Source organism: Haliotis rufescens, unplaced genomic scaffold, assembly GCF_023055435.1.
Source record: "Haliotis rufescens isolate VD_foot unplaced genomic scaffold, xgHalRufe1.0.p SCAF_14, whole genome shotgun sequence".
NCBI lineage: Eukaryota > Metazoa > Mollusca > Gastropoda > Lepetellida > Haliotidae > Haliotis > Haliotis rufescens.
In genome coordinates this window covers 27766281-27781059 of record NW_025963824.1, presented here as the reverse complement: position 1 = coordinate 27781059, position 14779 = coordinate 27766281, and the positions used below count along the sequence as shown (strand labels likewise).

The following is a 14779-nucleotide window of genomic DNA, read 5'->3' as shown; positions in this document are numbered from 1 at the left end:
GAACACCTTTCAAAGACGAGATTCGTTTTGATCAAAGCGTTATCAAATAGGAACACATCCATATAACAAGTATTTACTAAAGTTTGGTGATGATAACATTAATCGTGAAAGAGAAATTCTAATCACAGACTCTTATTAGGTAATCGTGACTTTTGACATACTGGCCAATTATATCTCAACTCTCGTGGATATTGCAAACAAGTTGTTGAACAAAATTGAAATCTTAATTATATAATGTATTATATATTAAAACAATAAAGGAATGAATTTTGTGATAATGATAAACATCTATAGTGAATGATTAGTAAAAGTGGTGAAATTGTTTTTTTCTTGGAACAAACACACTCTTTGAAATCATCTACAGCATAGAAGTTGAACAACCTATATCTTCGTATGTCCATCATTAGTGTAATGTTTCTAAATATTATTCAAACTAAAACTAACTTGTCCGTTCAAAATTAGTGACACCATAAGAGACACGTCAATATGCACAGCATTTGGGGGAAACAGGTACACGGAACAGCATTAAAACACATACGTCGATCAACATATAGTAAGATTACCATGCATGTCAACATCACAACAATGTGAACCTAAAGCAGTTTCTATTGTTTATTTGTTTTTGTGTTTTGTGTGGATAAGCACTTTCACTCCAACGTGAGTCTACCTATGCCCTATGTTTCTATTGTATAACAGAACTTTCTCCCTACAAATACTTAAAGGCATACCAAGGTAGAATAGGCTCGACCCCAACCTCCCCATTCTTGTAGAGTTGACTCCGATCGGATCAAGTTAGGATGTATTGGTTGGTTTATGTGTCATTGTGTGCTACACGTCTCGCATGTTATTGCAGCAAGTGGCTTGAAACTGGAATATTGTTGAAAATGTTGTAACATTCCCATTGCCATATCTGATAAGCCGTGATAGAACACGCGGAAATAGAAGGCAACATTTAAGACAGCTATGCCGTTGCTTTATGGTTATCGGTGTGTGCACATTCTTCTTATGACAATCATAACATTAAGTCTTTTATACATATAAAATGTACACCCAAATACATTTCAAATAAGTCATAATGACCATTGCAATAAATATAAAATGTCCGGAGTGAAACATAGTTGGCGAACTTGCATTATTGATAGTTCATAATTGGAGAGGAAAGGAAACTCTCATTACACTCAAGCTGCCTCCGCTGTTTTTTTCTTTGCGACAAATGGCGACTCTGCAGTTTACAGTTTCAGTGGCATTGGACTGGCCTAGCACTGTGTAGAAAGTGCTGGCAGCTGGTCAGACTATTTTCGTTTAGCGGGCTCGTCTCTGTCTCATCTCACATTTCATCTGACATAACATCAAGACCAACTCTCGTGTGAAGATCACTTTTCATTTTTATAATCGATATTGACCACTGCTATCATATTAAATAGTGCTACTGAATATTGTACTACCATTCTATTGTATACTGCCATTGTAATTCCTGTGCAGTAAGTTGTATAGATTTGTAAACCTAGTTCATTTGATAATACAATTGTTGATTGTGTACCATTTGTTGGTTGGTTATTGGTTTCACACTAAATTGTTTTTTTACTTACAGATATCTCGGTTAACTTAATGTTTCAATTTGCGGATTTAAACTTAACACAATCCACACAATCCTCCACACAACGGGTAGACCTATGGCTGAATATCCAGATTCTTTGGGTAGAGGATCATCCATCCTTCAGGATCGCATCCTCCACACCAGCCTCCACACACCAGATCAATGACGGCGCCATTCTGTGGCCGGGCTACACTGTGCAGTTTGCTTGCGTATCCTTTTCTAGTCCACTTAAGCTGGATATGAATGGTATTACTTTGATGCGTTTTACAAAATAAGTATGAACGAACTTTGCTACTATCAAGATAGTAATGGTCATCATTTAATTATACGAAAAAACAATGGTTGTTCTTTGTTCTTTGAATGTTATCGACGATTCACTTTAACACATCATGCATATTTAAAACGCTAGCGAAAAGGAATCACTTACATCAGTGGAGAACTTCATCCCCGTGCCCAGCGTGTCGATGTGAATCACAGATTCTTATTAGTTAACCGTGACTTTTGACATACTGGCCAATTATATCTCAACTCTCGTGGATATTGCAAACAAGTTGTTGAACAAAATTGAAATCTTAATTATATAATGTATTATATATTAAAACAATAAAGGAATGAATTTTGTGATGATGATAAACATCTATAGTGAATGATTAGTAAAAGTGGTGAAATTGTTTTTTTCTTGGAACAAACACACTCTTTGAAATCATCTACAGCATAGAAGTTGAACAACCTATATCTTCGTATGTCCATCATTAGTGTAATGTTTCTAAATATTATTCAAACTAAAACTAACTTGTCCGTTCAAAATTAGTGACACCATAAGAGACACGTCAATATGCACAGCATTTGGGGGAAACAGGTACACAGAACAGCATTAAAACACATACGTCGATCAACATATAGTAAGATTACCATGCATGTCAACATCACAACAATGTGAACCTAAAGCAGTTTCTATTGTTTATTTGTTTTTGTGTTTTGTGTGGATAAGCACTTTCACTCCAACGTGAGTCTACCTATGCCCTATGTTTCTATTGTATAACAGAACTTTCTCCCTACAAATACTTAAAGGCATACCAAGGTAGAATAGGCTCGACCCCAACCTCCCCATTCTTGTAGAGTTGACTCCGATCGGATCAAGTTAGGATGTATTGGTTGGTTTATGTGTCATTGTGTGCTACACGTCTCGCATGTTATTGCAGCAAGTGGCTTGAAACTGGAATATTGTTGAAAATGTTGTAACATTCCCATTGCCATATCTGATAAGCCGTGATAGAACACGCGGAAATAGAAGGCAACATTTAAGACAGCTATGCCGTTGCTTTATGGTTATCGGTGTGTGCACATTCTTCTTATGACAATCATAACATTAAGTCTTTTATACATATAAAATGTACACCCAAATACATTTCAAATAAGTCATAATGACCATTGCAATAAATATAAAATGTCCGGAGTGAAACATAGTTGGCGAACTTGCATTATTGATAGTTCATAATTGGAGAGGAAAGGAAACTCTCATTACACTCAAGCTGCCTCCGCTGTTTTTTTCTTTGCAACAAATGGCGACTCTGCAGTTTACAGTTTCAGTGGCATTGGACTGGCCTAGCACTGTGTAGAAAGTGCTGGCAGCTGGTCAGTCTATTTTCGTTTAGAGGGCTCGTCCCTGTCTCATCTCACATTTCATCTGACATAACATCAAGACCAACTCTCGTGTGAAGATCACTTTTCATTTTTATAATCGATATTGACCACTGCTATCATATTAAATAGTGCTACTGAATATTGTACTACCATTCTATTGTATACTGCCATTGTAATTCCTGTGCAGTAAGTTGTATAGATTTGTAAACCTAGTTCATTTGATAATACAATTGTTGATTGTGTACCATTTGTTGGTTGGTTATTGGTTTCACACTAAATTGTTTTTTTACTTACAGATATCTCGGTTAACTTAATGTTTCAATTTGCGGATTTAAACTTAACACAATCCACACAATCCTCCACACAACGGGTAGACCTATGGCTGAATATCCAGATTCTTTGGGTAGAGGATCATCCATCCTTCAGGATCGCATCCTCCACACCAGCCTCCACACACCAGATCAATGACGGCGCCATTCTGTGGCCGGGCTACACTGTGCAGTTTGCTTGCGTATCCTTTTCTAGTCCACTTAAGCTGGATATGAATGGTATTACTTTGATGCGTTTTACAAAATAAGTATGAACGAACTTTGCTACTATCAAGATAGTAATGGTCATCATTTAATTATACGAAAAAACAATGGTTGTTCTTTGTTCTTTGAATGTTATCGACGATTCACTTTAACACATCATGCATATTTAAAACGCTAGCGAAAAGGAATCACTTACATCAGTGGAGAACTTCATCCCCGTGCCCAGCGTGTCGATGTGAATCACAGATTCTTATTAGTTAACCGTGACTTTTGACATACTGGCCAATTATATCTCAACTCTCGTGGATATTGCAAACAAGTTGTTGAACAAAATTGAAATCTTAATTATATAATGTATTATATATTAAAACAATAAAGGAATGAATTTTGTGATGATGATAAACATCTATAGTGAATGATTAGTAAAAGTGGTGAAATTGTTTTTTTCTTGGAACAAACACACTCTTTGAAATCATCTACAGCATAGAAGTTGAACAACCTATATCTTCGTATGTCCATCATTAGTGTAATGTTTCTAAATATTATTCAAACTAAAACTAACTTGTCCGTTCAAAATTAGTGACACCATAAGAGACACGTCAATATGCACAGCATTTGGGGGAAACAGGTACACAGAACAGCATTAAAACACATACGTCGATCAACATATAGTAAGATTACCATGCATGTCAACATCACAACAATGTGAACCTAAAGCAGTTTCTATTGTTTATTTGTTTTTGTGTTTTGTGTGGATAAGCACTTTCACTCCAACGTGAGTCTACCTATGCCCTATGTTTCTATTGTATAACAGAACTTTCTCCCTACAAATACTTAAAGGCATACCAAGGTAGAATAGGCTCGACCCCAACCTCCCCATTCTTGTAGAGTTGACTCCGATCGGATCAAGTTAGGATGTATTGGTTGGTTTATGTGTCATTGTGTGCTACACGTCTCGCATGTTATTGCAGCAAGTGGCTTGAAACTGGAATATTGTTGAAAATGTTGTAACATTCCCATTGCCATATCTGATAAGCCGTGATAGAACACGCGGAAATAGAAGGCAACATTTAAGACAGCTATGCCGTTGCTTTATGGTTATCGGTGTGTGCACATTCTTCTTATGACAATCATAACATTAAGTCTTTTATACATATAAAATGTACACCCAAATACATTTCAAATAAGTCATAATGACCATTGCAATAAATATAAAATGTCCGGAGTGAAACATAGTTGGCGAACTTGCATTATTGATAGTTCATAATTGGAGAGGAAAGGAAACGCTAATTACACTCAAGCTGCCTCCGCTGTTTTTTTCTTTGCGACAAATGGCGACTCTGCAGTTTACAGTTTCAGTGGCATTGGACTGGCCTAGCACTGTGTAGAAAGTGCTGGCAGCTGGTCAGTCTATTTTCGTTTAGAGGGCTCGTCCCTGTCTCATCTCACATTTCATCTGACATAACATCAAGACCAACTCTCGTGTGAAGATCACTTTTCATTTTTATAATCGATATTGACCACTGCTATCATATTAAATAGTGCTACTGAATATTGTACTACCATTCTATTGTATACTGCCATTGTAATTCCTGTGCAGTAAGTTGTATAGATTTGTAAACCTAGTTCATTTGATAATACAATTGTTGATTGTGTACCATTTGTTTGTTGGTTATTGGTTTCACACTAAATTGTTTTTTTACTTACAGATATCTCGGTTTACTTAATGTTTCAATTTGCGGATTTAAACTTAAAACAATCCACACAATCCTCCACACAACGGGTAGACCTAAGGCTGAATATCCAGATTCTTTGGGTAGAGGATCATCTCTCCTTCAGAATCGCATCCCCCTCACCAGCCTCCACACACCAGATCAATGACGGCGCCATTCTGTGTCCGGGCTACACTGTGCAGTTTGCTTGCGTATCCTTTTCTAGTCCACTTAAGCTGGATATGAATGGTATTACTTTGATGCGTTTTACAAAATAAGTATGAACGAACTTTGCTACTATCAAGATAGTAATGGTCATCATTAAATTATACGAAAAAACAATGGTTGTTCTTTGTTCTTTGAATGTTATCGACGATTCACTTTAACACATCATGCATATTTAAAACGCTAGCGAAAAGGAATCACTTACATCAGTGGAGAACTTCATCCCTGTGCCCAGCGTGTCGATGTGAAAGGTTCCTATTCGTTTGCAGCTTCCAGAATATGAGTAACAATCTTCTGCTGTACCAAATGTATGTGGCTTCGTCTTGTTCCCGCTTGTGAAGGTGGTGTCAGCTCTCACAACAGTCATAGTCTAAAGCATGAAAATATACCATTTCTCCAGATACACAATATATTCTACAAGCTTAATTGTTTACGTTTTTAAGAGCTGAAGGGAAGTAATTATCATTTTCTCCCAACAAAATTGAAATTTGAACATGGCTTACGAAAATGGAATATTTACCATAAGAAATAAATATATTAAAATAAATTATAAATGCATACAACTGATTGTGGAACTCACAAAACAAGACACACATTCAGAGCGGAATTGGATTTTATAAATTTATCAAAACAATATTGAAATTTGAATATATTTGAATTATATATATTGAAATAAGTCATGAGCACATACATCTGTTTGCATTTCAGGTTTCAAGACTCCATAGAAATAGGGAGTTAAAGCTTAAAGTAAGAAACACTAAAATATAACAAAAAAAGTCCCTACATGTTTCTTGATTGCTGAAATATTTAATATAAGGGTATATCAGCTCGATGAACCCTACGAGCACGGGTGTGGTGCTGACAAACCGAGAAACACAATCAAAGCGGAACTGAATTCGAACATAACACCATAGGTTTCTGCAGCGCATGTGGGACGCACAGCATTTGGGCCACCCGTGTCCCTTGCTGACATTATGAATACTGAAGATTTCTTTTCGAACGGTGAGTGAAAGTTCATGTGTTCTTAAACGCACTTAATAATTATTCAAGAACGAAGTAATTATGGGAAACTACACACCGCAGCATTGCCAATAACTTTATGGAAGCTTTAATGGATACGTCCCGTCTACTGGCCTGACACATTGGTGTTAGTTAGGACTTTTTCATAAGCTCTTGGAAATTTGAAATGTCTCCGTTTTACACATAGCAATAGTTACAAACCTCTTTTGCACAATAAAGACACTTGTGACAAATACAAGAAAGTTATTTGGAATGTCACAGAAGCATAATATCTTATTTTTCTATTGTGTAAAGTAGGTTCTCCCCTTCGCTTTACCTGACACCCACTCTGTACCCACACTATCACATATCACAGAAACCGAAAGTAAAAGGGCACTTACCGATGGCTTTACTCTGATCCTCTGATACTCTGTTACTCCGTCTTTACCAACACCACCAGCTCCTAAATAAGGCTGTTCATTTCTACAACCACCGTTCGACCTTTTGGGAAAGTTTCCAATGTTCCTATTTGGCAGTGTTATATACTCCAGCTGATGTGTGTCATTCATCAAGCAGTAGACCTTCACTGACACACCCTTAAACTGAGGAGCCGAGGGAATGATCTTGTACTCTCCACTCTGAGCTCCTGGATTGTTTTTCCTGATCTCTAAACATGTCTTAGGCTCTGTAAAGTAATAATAATACACATCACGTATTTTGAAGTAAAGATATTGTACATGTACACCATCAATTGAATAAACGTAGTGGTTATGCTTTTGGTTATCTATGGCTCGGTATCACAGTAGGCTTCAATTACTAAAGTTAAAAAGAATGCAGTTTATATTGACCAAAGAACACATTGTGGACATGTATTCAATCAAACGTCCTGAAAGATAAATAGCCAGCTTTTCTCCCAGTCTATATAAGTTTAAAAACCGAGGGTCATTTACGTGTCTTTGTTTTAGGTTTTAGATCTATGGTGTGAACTATACAATGTTTTCTCTCAACGAAATTATGCTACACAGTACCTTGCTCGTTGTCGTTGAAGATGTCAAACAATCCGCTGCCTGGGTTAAGGACGCTGTCAGATATTGGCTCTGAGTGTCGTGTGATGCACGTGCGGCTTGTGTCAGAATACTGGAACTCGTGGCATGACGTGCGCAAACACAGACTGGCACATGTCGTTAGTCCAAACACTTTCTGGACCTGGAGATGTTGGGAGTTGTCTAAAACGGCTGGAACTCCACTGGTGGTCTTTTTAAAATGAGATTCTTCCAAACTAGATGCTATTGAAATACTAACAATCAAGAAAAGTGTCCTGAAGTAGCTAATATCCATCTGCATTTTCAAAGACGTTCATGTAATACAAGCCAAGTAAACGGATGGTCTTCCTATCCTGCCCAGCTACGGTACACAAAAGGAGTCAGAAAGAACTACATGTTTGGAGGCAGACACGGGTCACATTAACATTAAATGCATGTGGCGTGAGACGTAGTGGAGATACCACTGCTGTCAGTCATGATCAATATGATTGCTACAAAGAGATCGCTTTGTTATGTAACGATTGAAGTAATTGCAGAATGCACTAAGAAATGATTTATCGAAACATTCCTCATTAGGACGGTAACTGAGGCAAATCTGAGTCTAGAAAGTCCTTAACAGTGATTGTATGGATAGTATGGCAAACAAAAATTGTGTATGCAATACCATGGAGCATCTGATTAATAATTGAAAGGAAAATATCTCCTAATTTGTTTGTTAGGAATTACTTAGAAGTTGACGGATGACAAGGTAGACACAATTGTTGTTATCCATAACATTGTGTCTACCTTGTAAAATATCTGCTGTCTTAATTGTGTCAGAATCATCATTGTATTGGAGGATCAACTTTGACAAGATGACCAAATTGCACTGCACAAAAAACCCACTTTGCTGACGCGAGGTACAATGTTGCATGTTTTCAAAACTTCCAGGGCCCCGTTCCACAAAGCGATCTTAGGGCTAAGTTGATTGTAACTTACTAAGTATGCGATCATAAATTTTTGTTACGATCAGCCGCCCGTTCCACAAAGCAATCTTAACTAAGAGAGTTGTAAGTTAAGATCAAAATGCTAAGTTGCCCCGGACCAACTTAGGATTGCTAAAATCGATCTTAAATATTGTACCATAACAACAAAGATGGCGACTTTTATTATGGTGTGCAAGGAAATGCGTCGTCTGCTAAACATGACCAAGGGAGGCCACTCCAAGGGAAAATTCCTATCTTTATGGCTGAAGATTCCGATCTTTGTTAAGATCGGCTACTTAAGAGCTTGTAAAGTTACAATCACCCTAAGATCGCTTTGTGGAACGGTTGTAAACTCTGGCTAAGACAATTTTAGAATCGACGTAAGTCTCTAAGATTGATTGTAGTTATGATCGCTTTGTGGAACGGGGCCCTGGTCAGTTTAGGTCCACTCTAGGACTGCATGGAAATGTTGTAGTGAGTGAGTGAGTTAATATTTAAAGTCACATCGGCAGTATTTCAGCCTTATCGTGACTTGAACAAGTTAGGCATTGATATTATATATTAAAAGCTGTCATCGAAGGACAGTACAACAACCAGCAATATATCACAGATTATAATTTTAAAACTAGTTTTAGAGCAATAAAATAATCAGATACAATTCAAACGATACAATATAAAAACGGGCTGTAGATCGCCAGCAACCAAAGTTAGGCCACCATACTAGGGACAATGGGGACTTACGGTACTTCTGCTACCTACATGGTACCCCAGCAGGATTTACACCATCCCTCTGGGCACTGGCGATTATCAGACAGATTAGCCAAAGAGTTAAAATCAACAAAAATACTACGATTAAAATCACAGAGAGAGGAAATGATACCTTGAATGATACTGGACTTACGTACCTTCCCAGGGAAATGTTGTAGAAATGCACACATGAACATCAGTATCAATTGCTAATCAACACAACAGGACATTCGACATATCCGAGACAACGGGGTTAAACTGTATGTATTTGTACAAGTCATGTAAACGTTGAGTTTGATACAGATTCTAGTAAGTAAACATTCAGTACTGTAGGACACATCATCTTTCAAAACGTGACTTTACTGTAATAATGTGCACATAGAAACTCACAATAAACCTATTTGTGGATTTGTGAATTTGTAGACATGTTGTCGACAAGAAACTCATGGATGCCTGATGTCAATTCATTATCTGTTATACATTAAAAAAACATGGTGTGGGTGTGTGTGGTGTGTTTTGCCTGCTATGGTGTGCACCTTCAATGAGTGAAATAACAATTGAACGGAATTATATCATGAATAATTCTATATAATTGAAACTCCACCAAAATAAATATTTAAATTTACAATGCCATTAAACAATTCAGTATTCACTTGACATACATCTTACAAAGAACGCAAAGCCTGTTTTAAGGATCGACATCAAAGCGACAAAACCCTTTCCATATTCTATAGAAAGTCGATTATACGATTCTAACTATAACATGAACATGTGTTAATGCTTCACAATCAAAAAGTGATGATACCAGATGTTCGCGAAAAGGTGAGTGGTATGCTGCCCCACAGGTGGCACCCGTAAAAAACACACGCAAAGGCAAGGCAATTTGTCACCTGAACCGACATGGACTACCGGCTGATGGTGTGTACAGCACCACTTCTCACAATCTGGTATTTGGGATCTTCTACGGCATCAGCGATGCAATCGGCATTACCGACCCTCATACCACCATCCTCTTTGTTCTCAGATGGTGAAATTTGTGAACATCTATACAAACAATCGACATTGTTTACATACCGAAATCTGAACAATACCCTCGAATTTAGGCGACAACCTTTTGTGACACTTATCTATCTCTCCGGAAATATCGAACTTACTCCTGGACCTACAAGAGGTAACTTGAAGTTTGCAATAATTGAACAGATAATGGAATCGGAAGCTAGATTATCTGAAAGTATTGAATCTGTCAAAGCTGAAATCCAGACAATCAAGAACAATGTTCATGGTGAGGTGAGGTGAAATGGGGTTTAACGTCGCGTCCAAGATTATTGCACTTATATAGCGACGTGCATGTACGTGTGTGTGTGTGTGTCTGCTTGTACTAGTCCGGACTGATGCCGATTTATAGTGCTAGCACACTGAGATACCATGCCGCAGTTTAACATGAATACCCCACTCAGACACAGTATACTGACTCCCAGCCGACATGGCAGGTAGATTTTGAAACCCAAGACCTACCCGTTTATTGAGAAGTCTTGGACTCGTTTGATCGATATTTACTACCATTAAAACTTACGTACTTGTTGTCAAACGGGTGTTATCATGACGTCATATTGACCTGTCAGGTCACTCGCATAAGCTCCGCCCACAAGAGTGCGGTAACTCCTACCGCAGATGCCCCTTTAAGTTAAACTTCTTGGCCAAATTGGGGGGCACGGGTGGCCCAGTCGTCTAAGGCGCCGCGATTCGCTGTGCAGAGTTGCGTCCCTTGGGCACGCCAGAAACCTATGATTGTGGGTTCGAATCCCGGTTCGCCCTAATTATGTTTCTAGGTTTGTCAGCACCATATCCGTGCTCGTGGGTTTCAGCGAAGTGGTAAACGTCTTAGACCTGCGTCACTTCGGGCTTTCCTCCCACAATAAGCTGACACGCCGTGATATAACTGGAATACTGTTAAAAGCGGCGTTAAACCCAACTCACTCACTCACTCTTGGCCAAATTATCTTTCTTTGATCGTGCCAATCCGATCAGAAATTTCGATTCATATGCATAAAGGGACAGATCCGCAAGAAGGGGGGGGGGGGGGCACAAGCCAAGCAATGTTCATGGTGAGGTGAGGTGAAATGGGGTTTAACGTCGCGTCCAAGATTAATGCACTTATATAGCGACGTGCATGTACGTGTGTGTGTTTGTGTGGCTGCTTGTACTAGTCCGGACTGATGCCGATTTATAGTGCTAGCTCACTGACATACCATGCCGCAGTTTAACATGAATACCCCACCAGACACAGTATACTGACTCCGAGCCGACCAGTCCTTGTTTTAGCCCCTTGATGGCGAGCGCCAGACAGGGTTACAACAAGTACCATCTTTTAACGTCTTTTGGTATGACGCGGTCGGGGATCGAACCCGGACCTTCCGCTCTCCGGGCGGACGCTCTACCACTAGACCACGGAGGCGGTCACAATGTTCATGAATTTCGAGACGATATAAACGACAACAAAAAAGAACAGGCAATCATAAGGCTGATATTGATGTTGTTTCCGATAGAATAGATGCTATTGGTGGTTATGGCGATGTTGTTTCCGATAGAATAGATGCTATTGGTGGTTATGGCGATGTTGTTTCCGATAGAATAGATGTTATTGGTGGTTATGGCGATGTTGTTTCCGATAGAATAGATGCTATTGGTGGTTATGGCGATGTTGTTTCCGATAGAATAGATGCTATTGGTGGTTATGGCGATGTTTTAACAATTTGGAGAAAAGAGTTGAAAGTCAAGAACGATAAAGTAAAAGAAACATTTTTATTCTTTATGATGCTCCCGAAAGAGATAGCGAGTCCTATGATGCGTGGAGGGGAAAGGTGTTAGATATTATAAACTGAGCCAGAAAAAAGGAAAATCAACTTCCCCAGCTAGTGGCAAGAGATATTAAACCTGCACATATATTGTCTATAAGGAACGTTGAACCAAGCCCACTCATTGTGAAAATGACTCATTGAACTGACAAGAGTGAGTGAGTGAGTGAGTTGGGTTTAACGCCGCTTTTAACATTAATCCAGTTATATCGCGGCGTGTCAGCTTAATGTGTGAGGAAAGCCCGAAGTGATACAGGTCTGAGACGTTTACCACTTCGGTGAAACCCATGAGTACGGGGAACGGACAAGATGCTGGTGGTGAGCATGAGAGGTATACTGAGTGAGATGGGATTCGGGGTTGTTAGTGATCTAACGTATAACCAGCGAGGGGAACTTCACATATAACGCGCTGAAAATCCTAATACAAGGTTTTTCTTCAAAGGAGGATAAACTGCCGAGGACGTTAAGCGTGACATAAAGAGAAGAGTGAGTGAGTGAGTGAGTGAGTGAGTGAGTGAGTGAGTTGGGTTTAACGCCGCTTTTAACAGTATTCCAGTTGTATCACGGCGTGTCAGCTTAATGTGGGAGGAAAGCCCGAAGTGATGCAGGTCTCAAACGTTTACCATTTCGGTGAAACCCACGAGCACGGGTATGGTGCTGACAAACCTAGAAACATAATCGGGGCGAACCGGGATTCGAACCCACAATCATAGGTTTCTGGCGTGGCCAAGGACGCAACTCTGCTCAGGGAATCGCGGCGCCTTAGACGACTGGGCCACCCGTCGTGGTAAAACGTCTGAGACCTGCATCACTTCGGGCTTTCCTCCCACATTAAGTTGACACGCCGCGATGTAACTGGAATACTGTTAAAAGCGGCGTTAAACCAAACTCACTCACTCACTCACTAACACGTACTATAGGCCTATGGCCTCTCGGTATTATGAATAAACACATATGTTGACATCTGTGATTATATGACCTACAGACTGATAACCTTGCTTGAGGGCAGGTGGGATTGAATACGCTCACCTTTTCGCGAACACCTGGGTCCGCTTGCACAAAACGATCTTAGTGCTAACATGATCGTAAGTCCCATGCTTTATTATAGGCTTACGTTGTTTGCTTATTGACGTTGTACTGATCTCATTCAAATCAGATCCTGGTTCTCACTACCGCTAAACAAAGATCTGAGGACATCCCATTACGGGTCACGTCAGGCCTAGCTTGCGCGAACTTTGACCGACCAATTGAATGACCAATCAGAAGGCAGCTTTCTCGTGCTTTACGGCACTAATTTCAAATTGACGACTACGCTTCGAAACATATTTTGACAAATTCTCGATTTCAAAGTTGAAACCTGAACGAAAGAACATTCTGGAATGGCTAATAGATGGTCTAGATTGTATGGATACAGTCGTTAACCCCGGAGCTATCGGTCGGAGTTGAAGTTTTCGAGGCTGCATGATCAGAAATCACATTCCGACTGTCACTTTCATAATCTGGTAAGCGAAGCACTGATTGTTCGGATGAAGGTCGTTCTGACGTGACCCGTAATGGGATGTCCTGAGATGTCTGTTTAGCGGTGGCGAGAACTGAGGTCTGATTTTAATAAGTTTGACGTAGTATGAACGCATAGTGAATGTAGGTATACAGCGACAGACATACATGTAGATTAAGGATGTCCTGTTATACTGATCTGAAGGTATCGGCTTAGAGCAATACATGGAACAAAAAAACGAGAGAGTTTAAATTTTGATTTGTTTGTTTGTTGGTTGTTCACGCTGCACTCAGCGATATGACGGCGATCCGGAAATTTTGCAGTGGCGGCAGACTTTGAAATGTTGGTCTGAAAATTATCAAATATGGCATTGACTGTATGTTGATATTCACATAATGGATCTCATGGCAGCCTGACCTTGTGACAGGAAATAACGCATGGTTAAATCCACAAAAATGATTTTTGTGGACATCAAACTTCCTAAATCCTTTATCATGGATATCTTTCAAAATGTTCAGTTTATAACGGCAGTCTTTCTTAAGGTCAGTAATTCCGTGGTACTCCACAAGAAGCTGTCGGACTTTAGACAGTTCGCCTGATGAGATCATGTTGGGCAGAGCTGGCCATTCTGACATTTCAACGTCCATCTTAAGAACATCAATGAATCTCTGGAAAACAAAAGAAGGATCTTACTGTATACCAAATTATCCTTACGCATTTACTAACATTTTTGGTTTGAAATTATGTGAAATAGAGTTTAATGTCGTGTTCACTTATAGCGACATGCATGTACGTGTATGTGTGGCTGGCGTATGCCTGTTTTATTGTGCTAACCCACTGAGATACCAGGTCACAGTTTTACGTGGATATCCCACTCAGACACATTATACCGACTCCGAGCCGATCAGCCAATGTCTTAGCCCTTAATGCCGAGCGCCATGAAGGGTAACAACACCATTCG

The 14779-nt window shown here is 39.4% G+C and overlaps 2 protein-coding genes and 1 long non-coding RNA gene across 5 annotated transcripts in view; all 3 read right to left on the bottom strand.

The window, feature by feature from the left end:
* Nucleotides 1-297: 297 nt before the first annotated feature.
* Nucleotides 298-6192, bottom strand: LOC124131301. Of its 2 annotated transcripts, none has more exons than XR_007220624.1 (3): nt 5917-6192; nt 2025-5722; nt 298-1830 (listed from the first exon to the last, which is right to left on the bottom strand). It is a non-coding gene; the product is annotated as an uncharacterized LOC124131301 (long non-coding RNA). The 2 variants fall into 2 exon arrangements; XR_007220623.1 differs by having other exon boundaries at nt 298-3776; nt 3971-5722.
* Nucleotides 6193-6446: 254 nt separating this feature from the next.
* On the bottom strand, nt 6447-9240 carry LOC124131192. The gene is made up of 3 exons (XM_046494293.2): nt 7739-9240; nt 7112-7395; nt 6447-6452 (listed from the first exon to the last, which is right to left on the bottom strand). The coding sequence occupies exons 1-3, from the start codon at nt 8052-8054 to the stop codon at nt 6447-6449; spliced, it is 606 nt and encodes a 201-aa protein (XP_046350249.1). The 5' UTR covers nt 8055-9240.
* Nucleotides 9241-13179: 3939 nt separating this feature from the next.
* LOC124131278 (probable methyltransferase-like protein 24) overlaps nt 13180-14779 on the bottom strand; it is a 42584-nt gene continuing 40984 nt past the window's right edge. For both annotated transcript variants that reach the window (XM_046494447.2, XM_046494446.2), the window contains exon 10: nt 13180-14486. In XM_046494447.2, coding sequence (XP_046350403.2) covers nt 14097-14486 — 390 coding nt within the window. In that variant the 3' untranslated portion in view covers nt 13180-14096. The remainder of the gene's footprint in view (nt 14487-14779) is intronic.

Bases quoted from the DNA above. Each gene is read 5' to 3' on its own strand.
- LOC124131192 (XM_046494293.2), bottom strand. From the start codon at position 8,054: ATGCAGATGGATATTAGCTACTTCAGGACACTTTTCTTGATTGTTAGT. The intron at 7,396-7,738 runs GTACTGTGTAGC...ATTACTTTACAG, and splicing joins CTTCAACGACAACGAGCAAG to AGCCTAAGACATGTTTAGAG.